Consider the following 14847-nt stretch of genomic DNA (forward strand, 5'->3'; position numbering starts at 1 on the left):
CAACAGCAGATCTAGTTTCATATTTTATTTAATATCACGTTCACTTGGTTTATACTGGGCCACTTTAATTTTATATTGTGACTGTTGTTTGCACTATATTTAGTCAAAGTGAATAACATTCACAGAGCTATTTTACTTTATAGAGGTATTTTTTGTATTACAAAACAGAAAGCTGTTTATTCTACGTTGTACTTATTGACACACATCCCACCCTGCCTACTTTATCTTTTCTTTTTGACTAAACTTTGTTCTTTTGAGTAAATGACTAATTTACCGTGAATGTTAGATCCACAGCGTGCTCTACACTTTAAAAAAAATGAAGATGACAGTTGACATTTTTTTTTAAGTTAGAATAGATTTAATGTTGATTTCTCCTTTTTATCTCTCCTCATAGTTTTGGTGTGTTGCTCTGGGAGTTGCTAACTGGCGAGGTTCCTTACCGGGAGATAGATGCACTGGCGGTAGCTTATGGAGTCGCCATGAACAAGCTGACGCTTCCCGTCCCTTCAACCTGCCCTGAACCTTTTGCTCAACTACTGGGAGGTAAGAAGGCTGTTACCTGAACACAGCCTCAGTCAAGAATGTAATCAGTGGTTTCTGAAACTAAAAAAGTCCAAAATGATTATTATTATTGTTATCGTCATCATCAAAAATCCATCCAGTTTCCCCAAGCTTGTGGCAGTTATCACTTCGCTCATGTACACAAACATATATGTTAATTTATCAGCTTACATTTTTTATCTTTATGATATCACTTTATATGGTGAGATGGCAAGAATCATAATCTTTATTATCACTGTAGCAATGAAAAATTGAACAATTGAGGTGCAATTCTCTCAGTGCAGAACGAAGAATAACATGAAAATAGAGTTGACAAAAAAAGAATATAGATACAGATAAAGATAAATGGAGAATATATATAAACAATATATATATATATATATATATATATATATACATATATATATATATATATATATCTACAGAAATACGAATTTGCCCGATCTACTTTGTACACAAAACGACGCCTGAACACGAGGCGACTCCTCAAGCTACTTTAATTTCCCGAGCTCCCTCAGAAATCTTTAAATTTTGGTCCTGCACATTAAATTTACCTGCGTTTACTTTGCTTTACTATTTCAACCTCACCTTGGAAAATGTTTAAGCTTTACTTTCACTTGCTGCTTTAGTTAGATTAGCAGATTAACAGCTGCACTTTAGAAACATGCCTCCCAAAAACAGGAGATTTCACAGAGGAGGGGAAAAATGTTTTTCTCAGACATTTCTGACTATATTTTAAGGAGTATCTGAGTTTTCTGACTTTAATAATCTCAGAGATTACTCAAGTTGTTTTTATTCATTGAATGACTTTAATATGTCTCCCCTTCTCCCTCGTCTTTCCTTATAACCTAGTAAAGCCCTAAAATGTTGCTGCGAGTATGACCTTAAACTGTCACTGAAAATGCTGAAACATTTTAAATAAGCCCACAGGCTGTTCATATCCACTGACTTTAAGATCCTGTAACTTTTGAGGTTACTGTTGTTCATTTTAAACCCGTTTCTATCCCACATTTGGGAGATGAGAAGCAAACGCAGAGATAAAATAGATGACGTGTGTCTGGACGGTTTCATTAACTTACTTTTTATACATGCCTGAGCTCCCCCCGGGCCACATTTCTCCGTTTCACCTTGCAAATAATCGCTGTTAACAGTGGTGGAATATTAACCGGCTCCTGTTTCAGAGTTCGGATCATCCCTGTTTAAACACATACTTGCTTTATATCCAAGCTGCCCTAATGTGCTTATTCCCAGGTTACTTTAAAAAAATGTGGATGGTTAAAGCTGCAGGGCAGGTTTAATGTAAAAGACAAAAAAAAGAGAGAGAGAGAGAGAGAGAGAGAGATGTGCCTCAAACTGTCAGCACCACAGCACCAAACTTCCCTCCCACTCTGCTGCTTAAAGCTCCTTTCCCCCACTTCATCTTATCAAAGTTCATCCGTTAATCTCCCCTTTGTCATCCCTCGCTACTCTCTACACTCTGTTTACTCCTGTCATCGGCTCACTTTCATCTCCTCTCCCGCCACATGGATTTTATGGTAATTTAGATCCATAAAAAAAAAAATGAACGTCACCTGCTGCAGGCTGTATTTTTAGCCCCTGAATCCATCCATCCTTTGTTTTTTCCATGTGTTAAAATTTCCACTGATGGTGCTTCTCTTACGTTAATCTGTTGGACTTTTAGGAGACGGGTTGTGTGTTTGTAGTTTGACGTCGGAGAGGCAGCAGTGATCAGTTTGTGGCTCGGCAGATTATTGTAGGTGTGCAGCATGTTTCGGCAACACTGTCAGTCGGGGTTTGGCTCATGATGGTCGCCATATGCCGTCTCATCTCGCTTCCTTCCACGTCTCCTGTTGCTGCTTTGAGTGCCAGAAAGGGAAAAATTGTCCGAGCCAACAATTCATGGCTCGGTCCTTTTTGTGCTGTACAAATAACCTGACCGCTGTATGATAGGCTAACAAACATTAACCTGTGGATGGGGTAGAGGGTGAGTCTACTGAAATTATCTATGTATCATTTTGTTAGACCTAAAAATCCATTTTTAGGTTTTATTGTGTGCTTGTTCATCCGTTCACACATCCCCAGGGTCACTGCGTGCTGGAGCCTATCCCAGCTGTCATAGGGTAGAAGGTGGTGTACACCCTGCACAGTCCGTCGCACAGCCATTGTCTGGCTTTCTAAAACTTGAAGGAAAAATTCAGACAAAATGAATATATAAATCTGATATGTAAACATATCTATCTATAGCTACCTATCTGCATTATTTTTTATAGATTTTGCTGCATGCATTTATTCTGTACTGTCCACTTCCCACTATAGGGCAAAGCTAATTAGATAACAGTCCACGTTTCCATGTTACAGAGACACCAAATACCAATATTTTATTAAATAAATTAAAATAACAGGACAAAAAAAAACAGAAAACAGACTTAGTCTGAATTGGGACATCAGAGCAAGATAATGGCTCAGTCACCTGAGTAAAAAAACTCCTCCTGGTGATTGTAATGAATTTCTTTGCATTCTGCGACTCTTCACGACCACTTTTGATCACAAGGCGATTGCACAGGTCTCCTGATAGGAGACAACCTTTCTGCAAACTGTCACAGTCCGAGTTGGACTGACTGCATTTACTCTCTAATTTATGAATGAGGGTTTTAAGCTATGGTGACATCTTCTCCAAGTATAAGAGTGAGTCTTTGTCCATGAGCACAACCTGGGGGGCTCGACTCAGCTGACTGCCAGCTGGTTGGGTTCTGGTTATATTCCGGTAGAACGGGAAGGTGGATGAGTGGAAATGTAATAGTTAAATATGTAGACTGCTACAGATATGTGAATCTGGCTGACCTATCACAGTTAATTGCTGCATTATTAGAAACGGATTACATGTAATTGCCATAAAAAACTAAAGTGTGATAATATTATCTTGCTGGATAAAACAGATACTGACAGATTTGACTTTGAGGACATAATTTGCAGTTTAAAAAAGGTGATAAATCGTAATATATGTTATTTGTGTTGGGTGTCTCTAGCCCTTCCTGACTCAATCATTTCTTTTAACTTGCAAACAGCAGTATTTAAAATGCTTGGGAGGTCTTTAAGCTTCTCCAAGTATAAGATTTGAGATTTTTAAGACTTCTTCTACCATAATTCAGCATTTTTAAGATACATAGTTACGATTAGGTCCGTCCCTCCTTTAAAGTCTTTATTTGGTAAGCGTGGTAGTGAGATTTTTCAAGGACGTTGTGTGAAATTTGATATATTGTGAAAATATGTTTTGACATTAGAAGCCTGATTACGTAAGACCACATTTGTTATGCCTTTAAAAAAATGTGTTTATGTATTTTTAAATGTTTCATATTTAAAATCTTTGAAATTTCTGTGACAATTTTACACTTAATTAAGAAAAAGTAGCATCTGTTCAATGATTGCAAACACAACTTAAGTGGCACTTTATTTCACGTGTGCTTGTAATTTTACGTTATAGTTATAACTCATGATTACAGCTGCAAAATCCATAATAAACGACAGCTTCTTACTGTCTGCTGCTCCTCAGAGTGCTGGAGCCCAAACCCTCACGGCAGGCCGTCGTTCACCAGCATCCTGAGGCGACTGCTGGCCATCGAGCAGTCGGCCATGTTTCAGATGCCTCTGGAGTCCTTTCACTCCTTACAAGAAGACTGGAGGCTGGAGATCCAGCAGATGTTCGACGAGCTCAGGGCCAAAGAGAAGGTGAGAAATGGTGGATTTTTATAAAACATGTCTGCGTATAAAAATACTTTAAAATGCTCGTATGTGTGCACAGATGCTCTCTGTACTATAATGCTCAATGTTGTGGTTAGAACTCACATCGTACAAAGACAGAATGAGTAAATCAGAACTTTAGTTTCCAGCTAAAAGTGGACAAATGTGAGTACATTCGTTTGCTCTTCTTTTCTCCTGTTCTGAGCTGATTTATTCAGACAGAAGTGCTTTAATAAAAGTCACATTTCATACGGAGGTGAGAGGAATCTCACCCTGTCACATGTGTGCTGCTTCTGCAAATAAGAATCAAGTTAGCAGCAAATGCCAGAAAAGAGGTGTCAAAAGAGGTGCTGCGGTAAGCTCTTCATCTTCCCCTGCCTCTCTGCAGGAGCTGAGATCATGGGAGGAAGCGCTGGCCCGAGCAGCCGAGGAGCAGAAGGAGCAGGAGGAGCAGCTACGGAAGAGGGAGCAGGAGCTGGCAGAGAGGGAGATCGACATCGTTGAGCGAGAGCTGAATATCATCATCCACCAGATGTACCAGGAAAAACCCAGTGTCAAGAAGAGGAAGGGCAACTTTAAGAAGAGCCGACTACTGAAGCTGGGCAGAGACAGCAACTGTATCAGTCTGCCCTCTGGTGGGTGCACACAGGAATCACACCTGGACAGTTTTAATCCAGTGAAACAGGTGCACAAAGGTGGTGTGATGTCACTTCCTGTTACATGGGGTATTTTCAGGTGGAAAATTTAGGACACTGGCTGCATTTGAATATTCCTAAAAGAATGACCTCATATGTCCTTTCCCTAATCTTTGGGAGCTCGTTTCCGCCACTGAAAACAAAGCGTTTCTGTCATCCATGAGTAAATACGTTTGGGTCATCTCCTCAAAATTTATACTCAATTACTCAAAGTTTGAAGTTATTGTCTCAGCGTCGAGTTACTTTCTCAGAAGTTTAAGTATGTAAGTTGAAATTTTGACTCACGAATGGTAAAAGATAGTAATCACTTTTCCTCTTTTTTGATGGAAAACATCACAAAGGCAAAGAAAAAATTCATTTTTGATACTTTCCTTTGTGTGTGTTTTACCAAATCGTTTCATGTAGGCTAACAAGGACGTCCCAGTGAAAAGTATCACTTCATTACTAAAGGTGGAAAGAAAAACCCGTCAAATTACTTTGCTAATCCTAACGGCTACAGTTAGGACACAGTTAATGCAAAGTAACACTTTTGAAAGAAGCAGGTTTTATGAGAGCAGCCTTTCAGTTCAGATGTGTGTTTAACAAAGAGCGTTGCATGGCATCCATCCAGACATTGTCTTTACTGCTTGTCCTGGAGCTTACTGAGATATTACCAGTCTATCACTGGGCTAACACAGAGAGAAACAGCCATTCACTCTTACATTCACAAGGCCAGCAGTTATCCTGACATGCATGTCTTTGGTGTTTTTTCATCAGTCAACTCATCTTTGTCTTGAATCGCTTTTTATTTAGCAAGTTTTAAGAAGAAAAACCGAACAGGTGGGATACTCCAAACATCACTGCATTCTCAGAGTATACTGGCCCAGGTGTCCAAACCATTAATGGTAGAATTAATGGTAGTTGACATGAAGGTGATCCATTTCTTCCACATCTGTAGAAAGGCGTCTCATTTAGAGTTTTGCAAGAAATCCATTAAAGTATTCCCTCGCTCCATCCATTATTTAAGACTTGGAAGGTCAGGTTTATACCATTTATAGCTTTTTTTTTTTTTGTTAACCAGCAATTATCAGTATTTTGAATAAATAACAGTCCTTTTTGATATTAAAAATCTTCTTTGATTACTTTGATTATGTTTGGTTCTTTTTTCCCAGTTGTGTTTCAGTGTACTTGGTGTTATTCTGTTTCCTGAGGCCTTGATATAATTTAGAGATAATTTTCCCATGAATCTGTTTATATGCTTCAAAATTTCCGTCACTGCATTTCCTAGAATGACACTCTTCCAATGCGGTGTTGCTGTTGAGCGAGCTGTAACCCAATAATAAGTAAAGTTAACTTAACTCTGCTTTTCAGTCAATTTATTATCCCTAAAATTAGAGTAGGATGTAGGAAATCCAAAATATATGTTCTCATGGTGTATTAAATCTCTAATACAATAGATGGGGAGACGCCTCCTGTGTGCCTCCTTTTGATGTAATTTCTGTTTATCCTCAAAATCTGCACCTTGTTTTGTGTGTGTTTCCAAATCCTCAGTTTGTTTGTGAGTTCTTTGTCTATTAATCTCTCCTTTTGTCATGTAAATGCTTCTCATATTCCCTGTCTTTGCAGGCTTCGAGCATAAGATCACAGTGCAGGCGTCGCCCAGCGTGGACAAGAGGAAGACCCAGGGGAGCGAGAGCACGACCCCGCCTGCCAGCCCTGGGGTCATACCCCGGCTGAGAGCTATCAGATGTGAGTGTTAACGTCAATAAGTCTAGTGAGGATATGGAACGGAGTTTATTGAATGTTAGCTGTGTTTCTCAGTGACGCCGAGCGATGGCAGTAAGACGTGGGGTCGCAGCGCTGTGTGTAAAAAGGAAGACCTGACGACCAATAAGAAGAAAGGACGCACCTGGGGCCCGAGCTCCACCCATCAGAAAGAGAGAGTGGGCGGCGAGGAAAAGTATGTCAACAGATTTGCTCAAAGTTAAAGATATAATTTGGCTTTGATTATTTAGTATTTTCTAAGGTTTGTTTGAAGGGGGAGAAGTCTTTTTGACAGCACTGTATGTGGAGTGACAGGCCGCACTTACGCGGTTTGATAAACTATGAATTCTGTGGTTAATAATTTCCAGGAACAGGCACAGAAAGTCACAGCTCTTTAATTTTGAACAGAGAGCTTTGTTTTCTGTAAAAACTAAATAAACCTGATGAAACTGCAGTGTCAACACCTGCAGGATTATAAGGCCCACTGTCTGTTCACCTGCAGGCAAGAAAAAGGGGCTTCTTCAGATACTCGTCTGGATAACACACAGAAGCAAAACCTTTAGATCAATATCTCATTACAGTGAGCGGAGAAGCCAGAAGCAGAGTAATCATCTTCGTTTTGTATGAATCGCGTCCTCAAGTGGCATCGACCCGACCGGTTTATGTCACTTTTCATTTAAAAAAATGTTATTTTTCACAGCATCTCCTGCCTCTGATAATATATTACAAAATAAGAGTCTTGATGGCCTGCCAGTCTAATTCAAATTCCCTGTTGGCAGGTTGAAGTCTCTCGCAGAGGGAAGCAAAGTTTGGTCATCCAGCGCGCCAAATCTGGGCAAGTCCCCCAAACATGCCCCCATGACTGCTGGTTTCTCCAGCCTGAATGAAATGGGTGAGTCTTTTCATTTCACTGTGCGTTCTGCCTCATTCACGCAATCACAAGTATGAGTTTAATCAATTCTCTGTCTTTTACAGAGGAATGCAGTGAGTTTGAGGAATCGCCAGGCTCCTTGCTGCCCTCGGAGTCGAGCAGCAACGGGGCAATGGAGGACTCGGGTTCCCTGTGGAGCAGCCTGGGGCCCAACATGGTGCCCGCTGTTGGGAATATGGGCTCCTGTCAAGCGGTTGGAGGCCTGGGAACGGGCGTGAGCTACCAGGACTCGCTTCGTCGCCTCAGTCAGAGGAAGAAGAGCGATATATTCCTGCTGGGTTGCGCCTCTCTGCTCGCCTCGGTGGGTCTCGGACAAGACTTGCTACAGCTGGGAAAACAGCAGGTAGGAAACCCTGAAACTGGGAGAGATACGGTTGAACTCTGGAGCAAGATTAAAGCCATGTTGCACGAGGAAGGAGATTTTTCTTGATTTGGCATTTGAATTTTTATTTTTTTGCTGCATTTAGAGAATAAAATTGAAAGGTCAAGGGTGACTTTGCTCTTGAAATGTCGAGTTTAGTCTGGACATTTAGTTTTTATTCCTCAAACCCCCACAACGAATTTATTTTTTACTTAATACATCTTCATGAGATATGATTCATGGTTTTATATTCAGAAGATTTTATTATGCTTTTTTGCTATTCAAGGCAGTTCGATTGTGAGTGTGTGAAATGTTATTGTGCTAATCCTGTTTATTTGTGTATATCTGTGTGTTTTAATGTTCTGCTTGGAGACACAATCTCTCTTACACAATAACAGACGTGTTCATTCATACACACATGATTCCCCTTTATTAAATACATGGCCTCTCCACATAAACAGCCTCCTCCTGCAGACGGTTTATTACCTGTTAGTATAAAATCAGTGCCTGGCAGAGATCATATCTCTGAATCTATAATACCAGGACTCCTCAGACTCATTTGAATCATTTATGAAGGATAAACCAGCATGAACAAGCCCTCATATTATCAGTGAGAAATGTGGGATGCTCCTGAGTCAGACCTGATCTTTTGTATTGAGTCAAACATGTTTCCTATTAAAGTACAGGTCGACAATATTATTACTTTATGATCCTGTGAAAAACAGGACAGTTTTCACAGAGCTCTGTGCAGTCCTGAAAGTTGAGTATACCTTTACTACTTCCAGAGGAATTAAGAGGGTCAGTAGGAACCAGGTGCTGATAATCAAATTCACTTGATTAAATGATCATCAGCAAGTTTGAGCACCTCTATAAAAGACGATGCTTTGGCATTTTGCATATCTGGAATGTTTAGTCATGTGTTAAAATAATGGCACAAACTTCCTGGGAGTGAACATCTTAGAAAGTTCAAGTTGCGGCTGAACAAACCACAAGAACTTTGGACAAAATGCTGCATTGATCCATTAAAAGGCCAGACATCAACCTGACTGAAATGACTGAAACTTAAGAGAGCTTAAGAGAAGCAAAGACAGTGGGCCAAAATTTTATTTGCAGGTCACATTGTAGCAGCTGAATTGTTAAACTTATGTATTTGGTGTGTGTTTTCTCAGAATGAGAGTAAAGCTCACCACGTTTTTGTGATCTGATGTTGTCTTCAGGTGCTTCAGGATGAGCAGGACCTCCGAGAGGAGCAGCGTAAGAAGAAGGATGGTCTCTTCCAGCGGACGGGACGTTTCCGTCGCAGCACCTCTCCACCCAGCCGAAACCTCTCTCTGTCTCTCTCCAGACACCACGACTCCACGCTTCCCTGCTTGGACCCTTCTCCCTCAGTAACACTGCTCTCTTTGTCCTCTCTGTCGGACTGCAACTCCACCAAGTCCCTCCTCCCCTCTGACCCAGACGATTACCCCCTCACCCCGATGGCTGGGGTCAGAACACCGGCGGCGCCCCCAGCGCCTACCCTCAACCCACTCTTGGACCTGCGGGCCGAGAGCTTCAAGAAGGAGCCCAACCAGTCGCTCACGCCCACCCACGTATCTGCAGCCATGGCCATGAACCGAGGACACAGACGCACCCCTTCAGACGGGGCGATACGACCCAGAGCCCAAACTCTGGGACACCACAGGACACCGTCAGACGGGAGCATGCCCATGCCTCCTCCACCGCACATCACAACAAACAAAGGTACGGAACTCAAATCTAGTCTAACTTGTCATCAGAATCAGAGTATTTTATTAATCTCAGGGATTAAAGTGCTTAAAAGTAAATGTTAAAAATCAGGCACTCCACTCACCGTGCAGTATGTTAATCCAAAAATAATACAAACAGGATACTATACATGAAAACAGTCCATGTGTCACAGGTAGGAATGACCTCCTGTGGTGTCCTGTGGTGCATCATGGTCGAATGAGAGCCTGTGAAGGATTTTCCAGAATAACTGTACAGAACAACTTCCTCAGCTTCTTCTTCCTCCATCTCACCCTATCCCAGGCATCCCCTTCTGTCACACAAACCCTCTGCATGTCCTCCTTCACTGCATCCACAAATCTCCTCTGTGGTCTTATCTTTTCATCCATCTTCAACATCCTTTCACCAGTATATCCACTATCTCTCCTCTGTGCATCGATTACAAGCACATGCCCCACCACAGTCAGTTCCACCTGTGTTGTGTTAGTCACATCCTGCTTTATTTTGAAATCTCTGGGTACAATCGAGTCAAATTTGCTGAGCAAAGTGACCCTGAAGTAACTGCAGGGCAGCTTCAGTACCTCCTTTATAACCTCCTTTAGTGGATGCTACACTGGAGCACCCTTCATGAAAGGAAAGCAGATGATTACATCCCACTCACTGTGATGCAAAATGATCAACAAACCCAACAAAGTGGTGTAGATCATGTAAATGTTAATTATAGGCGTGTTTTCCATTCACAGTGGAACTCTGAACTTTATGTTGCTGTAATAAAATCTACTTTATCTCATGGTGTTGCCTCTCTTAAGATTATAGGTAATGTTTACTATATCACAGTGCATTTAAGGTTTTTCAGTGCTTCGCTTTGCATTAGTATTGTCCATGATTATTTGCCAGCCTTCAGGATTAAAGTTTTTACTTCAATCAGCTGGGATAGGCCTCCAACAATCTGACCGTTAACTGGACAAGTGATGGATGCACACAGTTTTACTAAAGTTACAAAAAAAATCCATCCGTCCACCCTAACCCAGCTGTCCTATGGCGAGAGGTGGGGTAAACTCAATCTGCCAATCTGCTGCTGAGGATGACAACATGCTGCCATGATGTTAAATTTGCATTTTGTAGTCCAGCTTCTGGACATAGTAGTTTCAGCGGGGCAGACGTCTGCTGTACCACTATCAGTTCTCCTTCTCGCCTTTGCTGCAATTAGGAAAAGAAGGTTTGACTTACACTTCAGGTAGTTTCCGCGCTTCCTGTGCCACGCCTGTGTTCACTCATTATTTGGTCTTCTCAGTATTTATACCTGCAGCTGCTCCACTTGCCAGCTCTCTTGCTGTACTCTTGTGTTTCCTAGTTTTCCCTCTTTATTGTTTTATTATTTCTTTGTGTACTCTTACTTTATGTTGGACTTTTCGTTGCAGTATGCATACTAAAATGACCCCCGGTGTTGAATGTAATTGTAATATTTGCTTATACCTTGCAGTACTTACTTCTTACAAACTTTCCTAAAGTAAAAGATCTAAGGCAACATAAATTATACACAAATTTGCAGTTAGTGGGCTAACATATGCAAAACATTGCCTCATTATCTGGTCTACAGCTGCAGCTGCTGAATATTTTCTAGTGAGTTAGTCCGCAGATGATTTTCTCACTTAATTGCTTTGTGCATAAAATGTGAGAAGGAGATTTGATGCAAAACATCCGTTTTGACATCTTTAGCTTCAGCCCACAGGCATTTATTTTACTACACACTTACGTATCTGAGCAGCTTAAACCACGAAGTGTTTGCTTGATACATGACATACCTCTGTTTTTATTCTTAGTTATGCAGGACAAGCTGGATATCCCCCGACTACCTGACCCTGCCATTATCTACCCTCACCGGCGTAAAGCTCCCGCTCCACCCATCCCCGACCCGGACCCTCACAGTCTCATCAGCCCCCTGGAGAGGCCCAAGACGCTGGAGTTTGCCCCCCGACCGAGGCCAACGCCGTCCCGGGTAAGACCTGATCCCTGGAAGCTGGGCTCTCTCTCCCGGACCCTGAGCTCATCGCCGGGCAGCAGCTGCGACAGCCCCCTCGGTTCAGGGGACAGCAGCGCCAGTGCGGCGCGACCCAACCTGATGGACATGGACATGGAGGGCCAGAATCTGGACCACACTGTTCCTCTGTGTGGGCAGCTACAGCCTGCCACCCTATGTGGGCAGCAGTACTCGTAGTAAAAATCAAAGAATAAATGAACATATTAAGGGTTTTTGTTTTTTTTTGTTGCATTCAGACCTGTTCCAGGACATGACAGCTTGGGCCGAACAAGGAACGCCTACTGATGTCTGAGCCGAGCAAAGTGCACTCTCACCGAAGTTTGCAAAAACATCCCACTTCTTGTCTTGTTGTTTTAAGGACCCTCATGCAACCCACCTCACTTGCGTGCCCTAATAAGGTGTTAAACCCTCACAGAAAGCCATTCGCTGATAGTGCTCACTAACCTGCACGACACTGAGGGTCCAGGAGGCCTTTTTAACAGCCTTGTAGCGTGCCCATTCCCACTTTACCTTTCTTTTCCTGCCCGGAAACACCATCTCTACCTGCTGCCCTATGACCAGGCTACATTTCCTCAAAAGCCATTCGAGTACTCAAACAACCGTTCTGTGACTTCACTAACTGCTCATTTCAATCCATCTGCTTGTGCTTTTGCCCGTCTGCGTAGCTTTCCACTTTCTGCTTGCATGTTTCTTCCTGAAGGTGGAGCATTTTCATGATTTAAAAAGAAAAAAGAGGCGCTGATATTGTGAAAATCTTGTGTCCTTGTTCTTTTTTGCACACTGTTTGTCATGCCAGTGCACAAACATGCCCTATAAAATCAGCTCCACCTTCTTCATCCTCACACGTGTCATCCGTCGTCCTCTTCTCTCCTAGACTCGAGACAGGAAAAAGCCTTTTTCTCACTGGTGGACTTGGTTATATATCCTCAGCCTTGTAAAGTAAAAATTAAAAAAAAAAAAAAAAATCAGAGTTTATTTTCTCAGTGCTTGCACCATCCCTGCTGCAGCCTGTTAGCAAAAATGTTTTTCTATTGGTCCTGCACCCCCGGTGTGCGTCTCTGTGTGTGAATGTGTACATATATATATATATATATATATATATATATATATATATTACTGTACATGTGTGGATTAAGGAGATACGCCTGTTTCTGTGTGCTGGTGCTTTTTCAGTGCATGTCATTTCACATGTGAACCGTTTTGCACTTCTTTAAAATGAGACCACTGGTTGCCACACATCTGTTCCTCTCTTAGGTCTTTTTTTAATTTTATGGAGACATTCCTTACCGACCGGCAGTCTGGTCCCATCCTGCTCACACCACTGAAACGGACACAAAGTAGAAAGCGCTGACAGAAGCCCGCCACTCGATTTCAAACTTCACCTCCTCTCCTTTTGACCTGCTGTGTTCGATGTCACCTGCACTTTAAGTTGGGCAACTGGTGGACCAGCTCAGCACAAAGTGCTCCCGTCATGGCTGACAAATCAACTTTTATCTCCGGAGTAGTTTTTGAACAGAGGACGGTTCATCCTGGCTACAGATGTTATTTACTTGACTGTGCAGATTTCTTTGTGTGGATGTGTGTGTGTGGGTGTGAGTGCGTGTGTGTGTGCGCGCGCATGTTTATTATTTGTATGGGATGATGATCCCACTGGTTGAAGGGTGAGCCCAAACTCATTCCCGTTGTGTGGTTAAGAACACTGAGTATTTATTAAATTTATTGTTATTATGGAAAAGGGTTAATTATGATTGCGATGCTCTTCCTGGGATATCTGTATATATTTGTTTAGTATAAAATGAAAAACCAAGGAAAACCTGGGAAGCTGAAACATCCATGTTGTCTTCGGTCTCAACCTGTGACGTTTCTACGGTTCAATGATGAGTAAATGTGAAACGAATGAGAGACAATAAAATAAAAACAAAGATGCTTCAGTGTCACGACTGCATCTGGTTTTGTTATTGTCACGAAGTCACAGACTGTCAGATGAAGAAGTAGAACTGAAAGCATCGGGCTCAGACTGAGGTGTGAAATTATCAACAAAATGCACTTAAAGGGCCACTTCACCCCAAAATGAAACATGCATGTTATTGTTCCCGCGGTTCTGTTTATCCTCCTCAATGGTTCTGGTGTGAATTATAAGCTTTTGAGCTTCAGAGATGCCTGTTGCAGTGCTGTGAAAAGGCATTTGCCCCCTTGCTGGTCACACTTAAATGTTTCAGATCATCAAACACATTTTAATGTTAATCAAAGATAACCTGAGTGAATATAAAATGCAGTTTATAAATGAAAACTTCATTTATTAATGGGGTTATCCAGTTATCCAGACCTTTTTTCTTTTTCACTTTCTGTGAGCGCTGTAGATGTGCACTCACCAAAAAAGCCCCAAAACTGTTAGATGTAGTGTTGGAGGCTGGCTTTCAGTGTAACCTGTGCTTCAGTCTTTTCAGGAAAGCATGCGAGAAGTCAGCAGTCTTCTATCGACAAGACAAATAGACAAGTTAGACGTGCCGTTTTCCTTCTTAAAATGTAGCAGAGGTGACGGAGGGCATCATTAAAGGACCTCTAAAGTTGGTCTTGGTTATATCACACTGCTGCTGTCTCACGTTTCACACTGGTGGGAGCTTCCACTCCTGACAACAGCAGAGACAAAGGCGCCTGTAGCAGCAGGCGAACTCCTCTAGGTGTCACCACTGTGCCCTATGATGTCATTTCTTTCCCATGTCTGCTGTTTTTCTCCCGTTGTCCCCTCCTGACACTGCAGCTGCACTGGATGGCACGCGTGCATTTTAGCACAGTTAACAAAAACTGACTGGTGAAATGTGACACGTGAGAAATAAATAAATTATCAACATGCAAACAAAATGTGAGATTTGAGCCGCAACCTCGCAATGTAAAGATGGTTCAAACGCGGTGCATACAGATGTTACACACATACAAAACACATACACAAGTCCTCTCCTGCTGTGTCTGTCAGTATGACCGCCAATCAAACACCCTTTCAGACGCCAGCCAGTTACCTAGCAACCCCTCT

The 14847-nt window shown here is 42.0% G+C and overlaps 1 protein-coding gene across 2 annotated transcripts in view; it reads left to right on the forward strand.

The window, feature by feature from the left end:
* The window catches only part of map3k10 (mitogen-activated protein kinase kinase kinase 10), a 44787-nt gene extending 31045 nt beyond the window's left edge, over nucleotides 1-13742 (forward strand). For both annotated transcript variants that reach the window (XM_039598190.1, XM_031744003.2), the window contains exons 4-12: nucleotides 395-543; nucleotides 4112-4287; nucleotides 4688-4934; nucleotides 6600-6722; nucleotides 6795-6933; nucleotides 7517-7629; nucleotides 7713-8011; nucleotides 9247-9772; nucleotides 11599-13742. In XM_039598190.1, coding sequence (XP_039454124.1) covers nucleotides 395-543; nucleotides 4112-4287; nucleotides 4688-4934; nucleotides 6600-6722; nucleotides 6795-6933; nucleotides 7517-7629; nucleotides 7713-8011; nucleotides 9247-9772; nucleotides 11599-11993 — 2167 coding nt within the window. In that variant the 3' untranslated portion in view covers nucleotides 11994-13742. The remainder of the gene's footprint in view (nucleotides 1-394; nucleotides 544-4111; nucleotides 4288-4687; nucleotides 4935-6599; nucleotides 6723-6794; nucleotides 6934-7516; nucleotides 7630-7712; nucleotides 8012-9246; nucleotides 9773-11598) is intronic.
* Nucleotides 13743-14847: the final 1105 nt, after the last annotated feature.

Source organism: Oreochromis aureus, linkage group 14, assembly GCF_013358895.1.
Source record: "Oreochromis aureus strain Israel breed Guangdong linkage group 14, ZZ_aureus, whole genome shotgun sequence".
NCBI classification, from domain to species: Eukaryota; Metazoa; Chordata; class Actinopteri; order Cichliformes; family Cichlidae; genus Oreochromis; species Oreochromis aureus.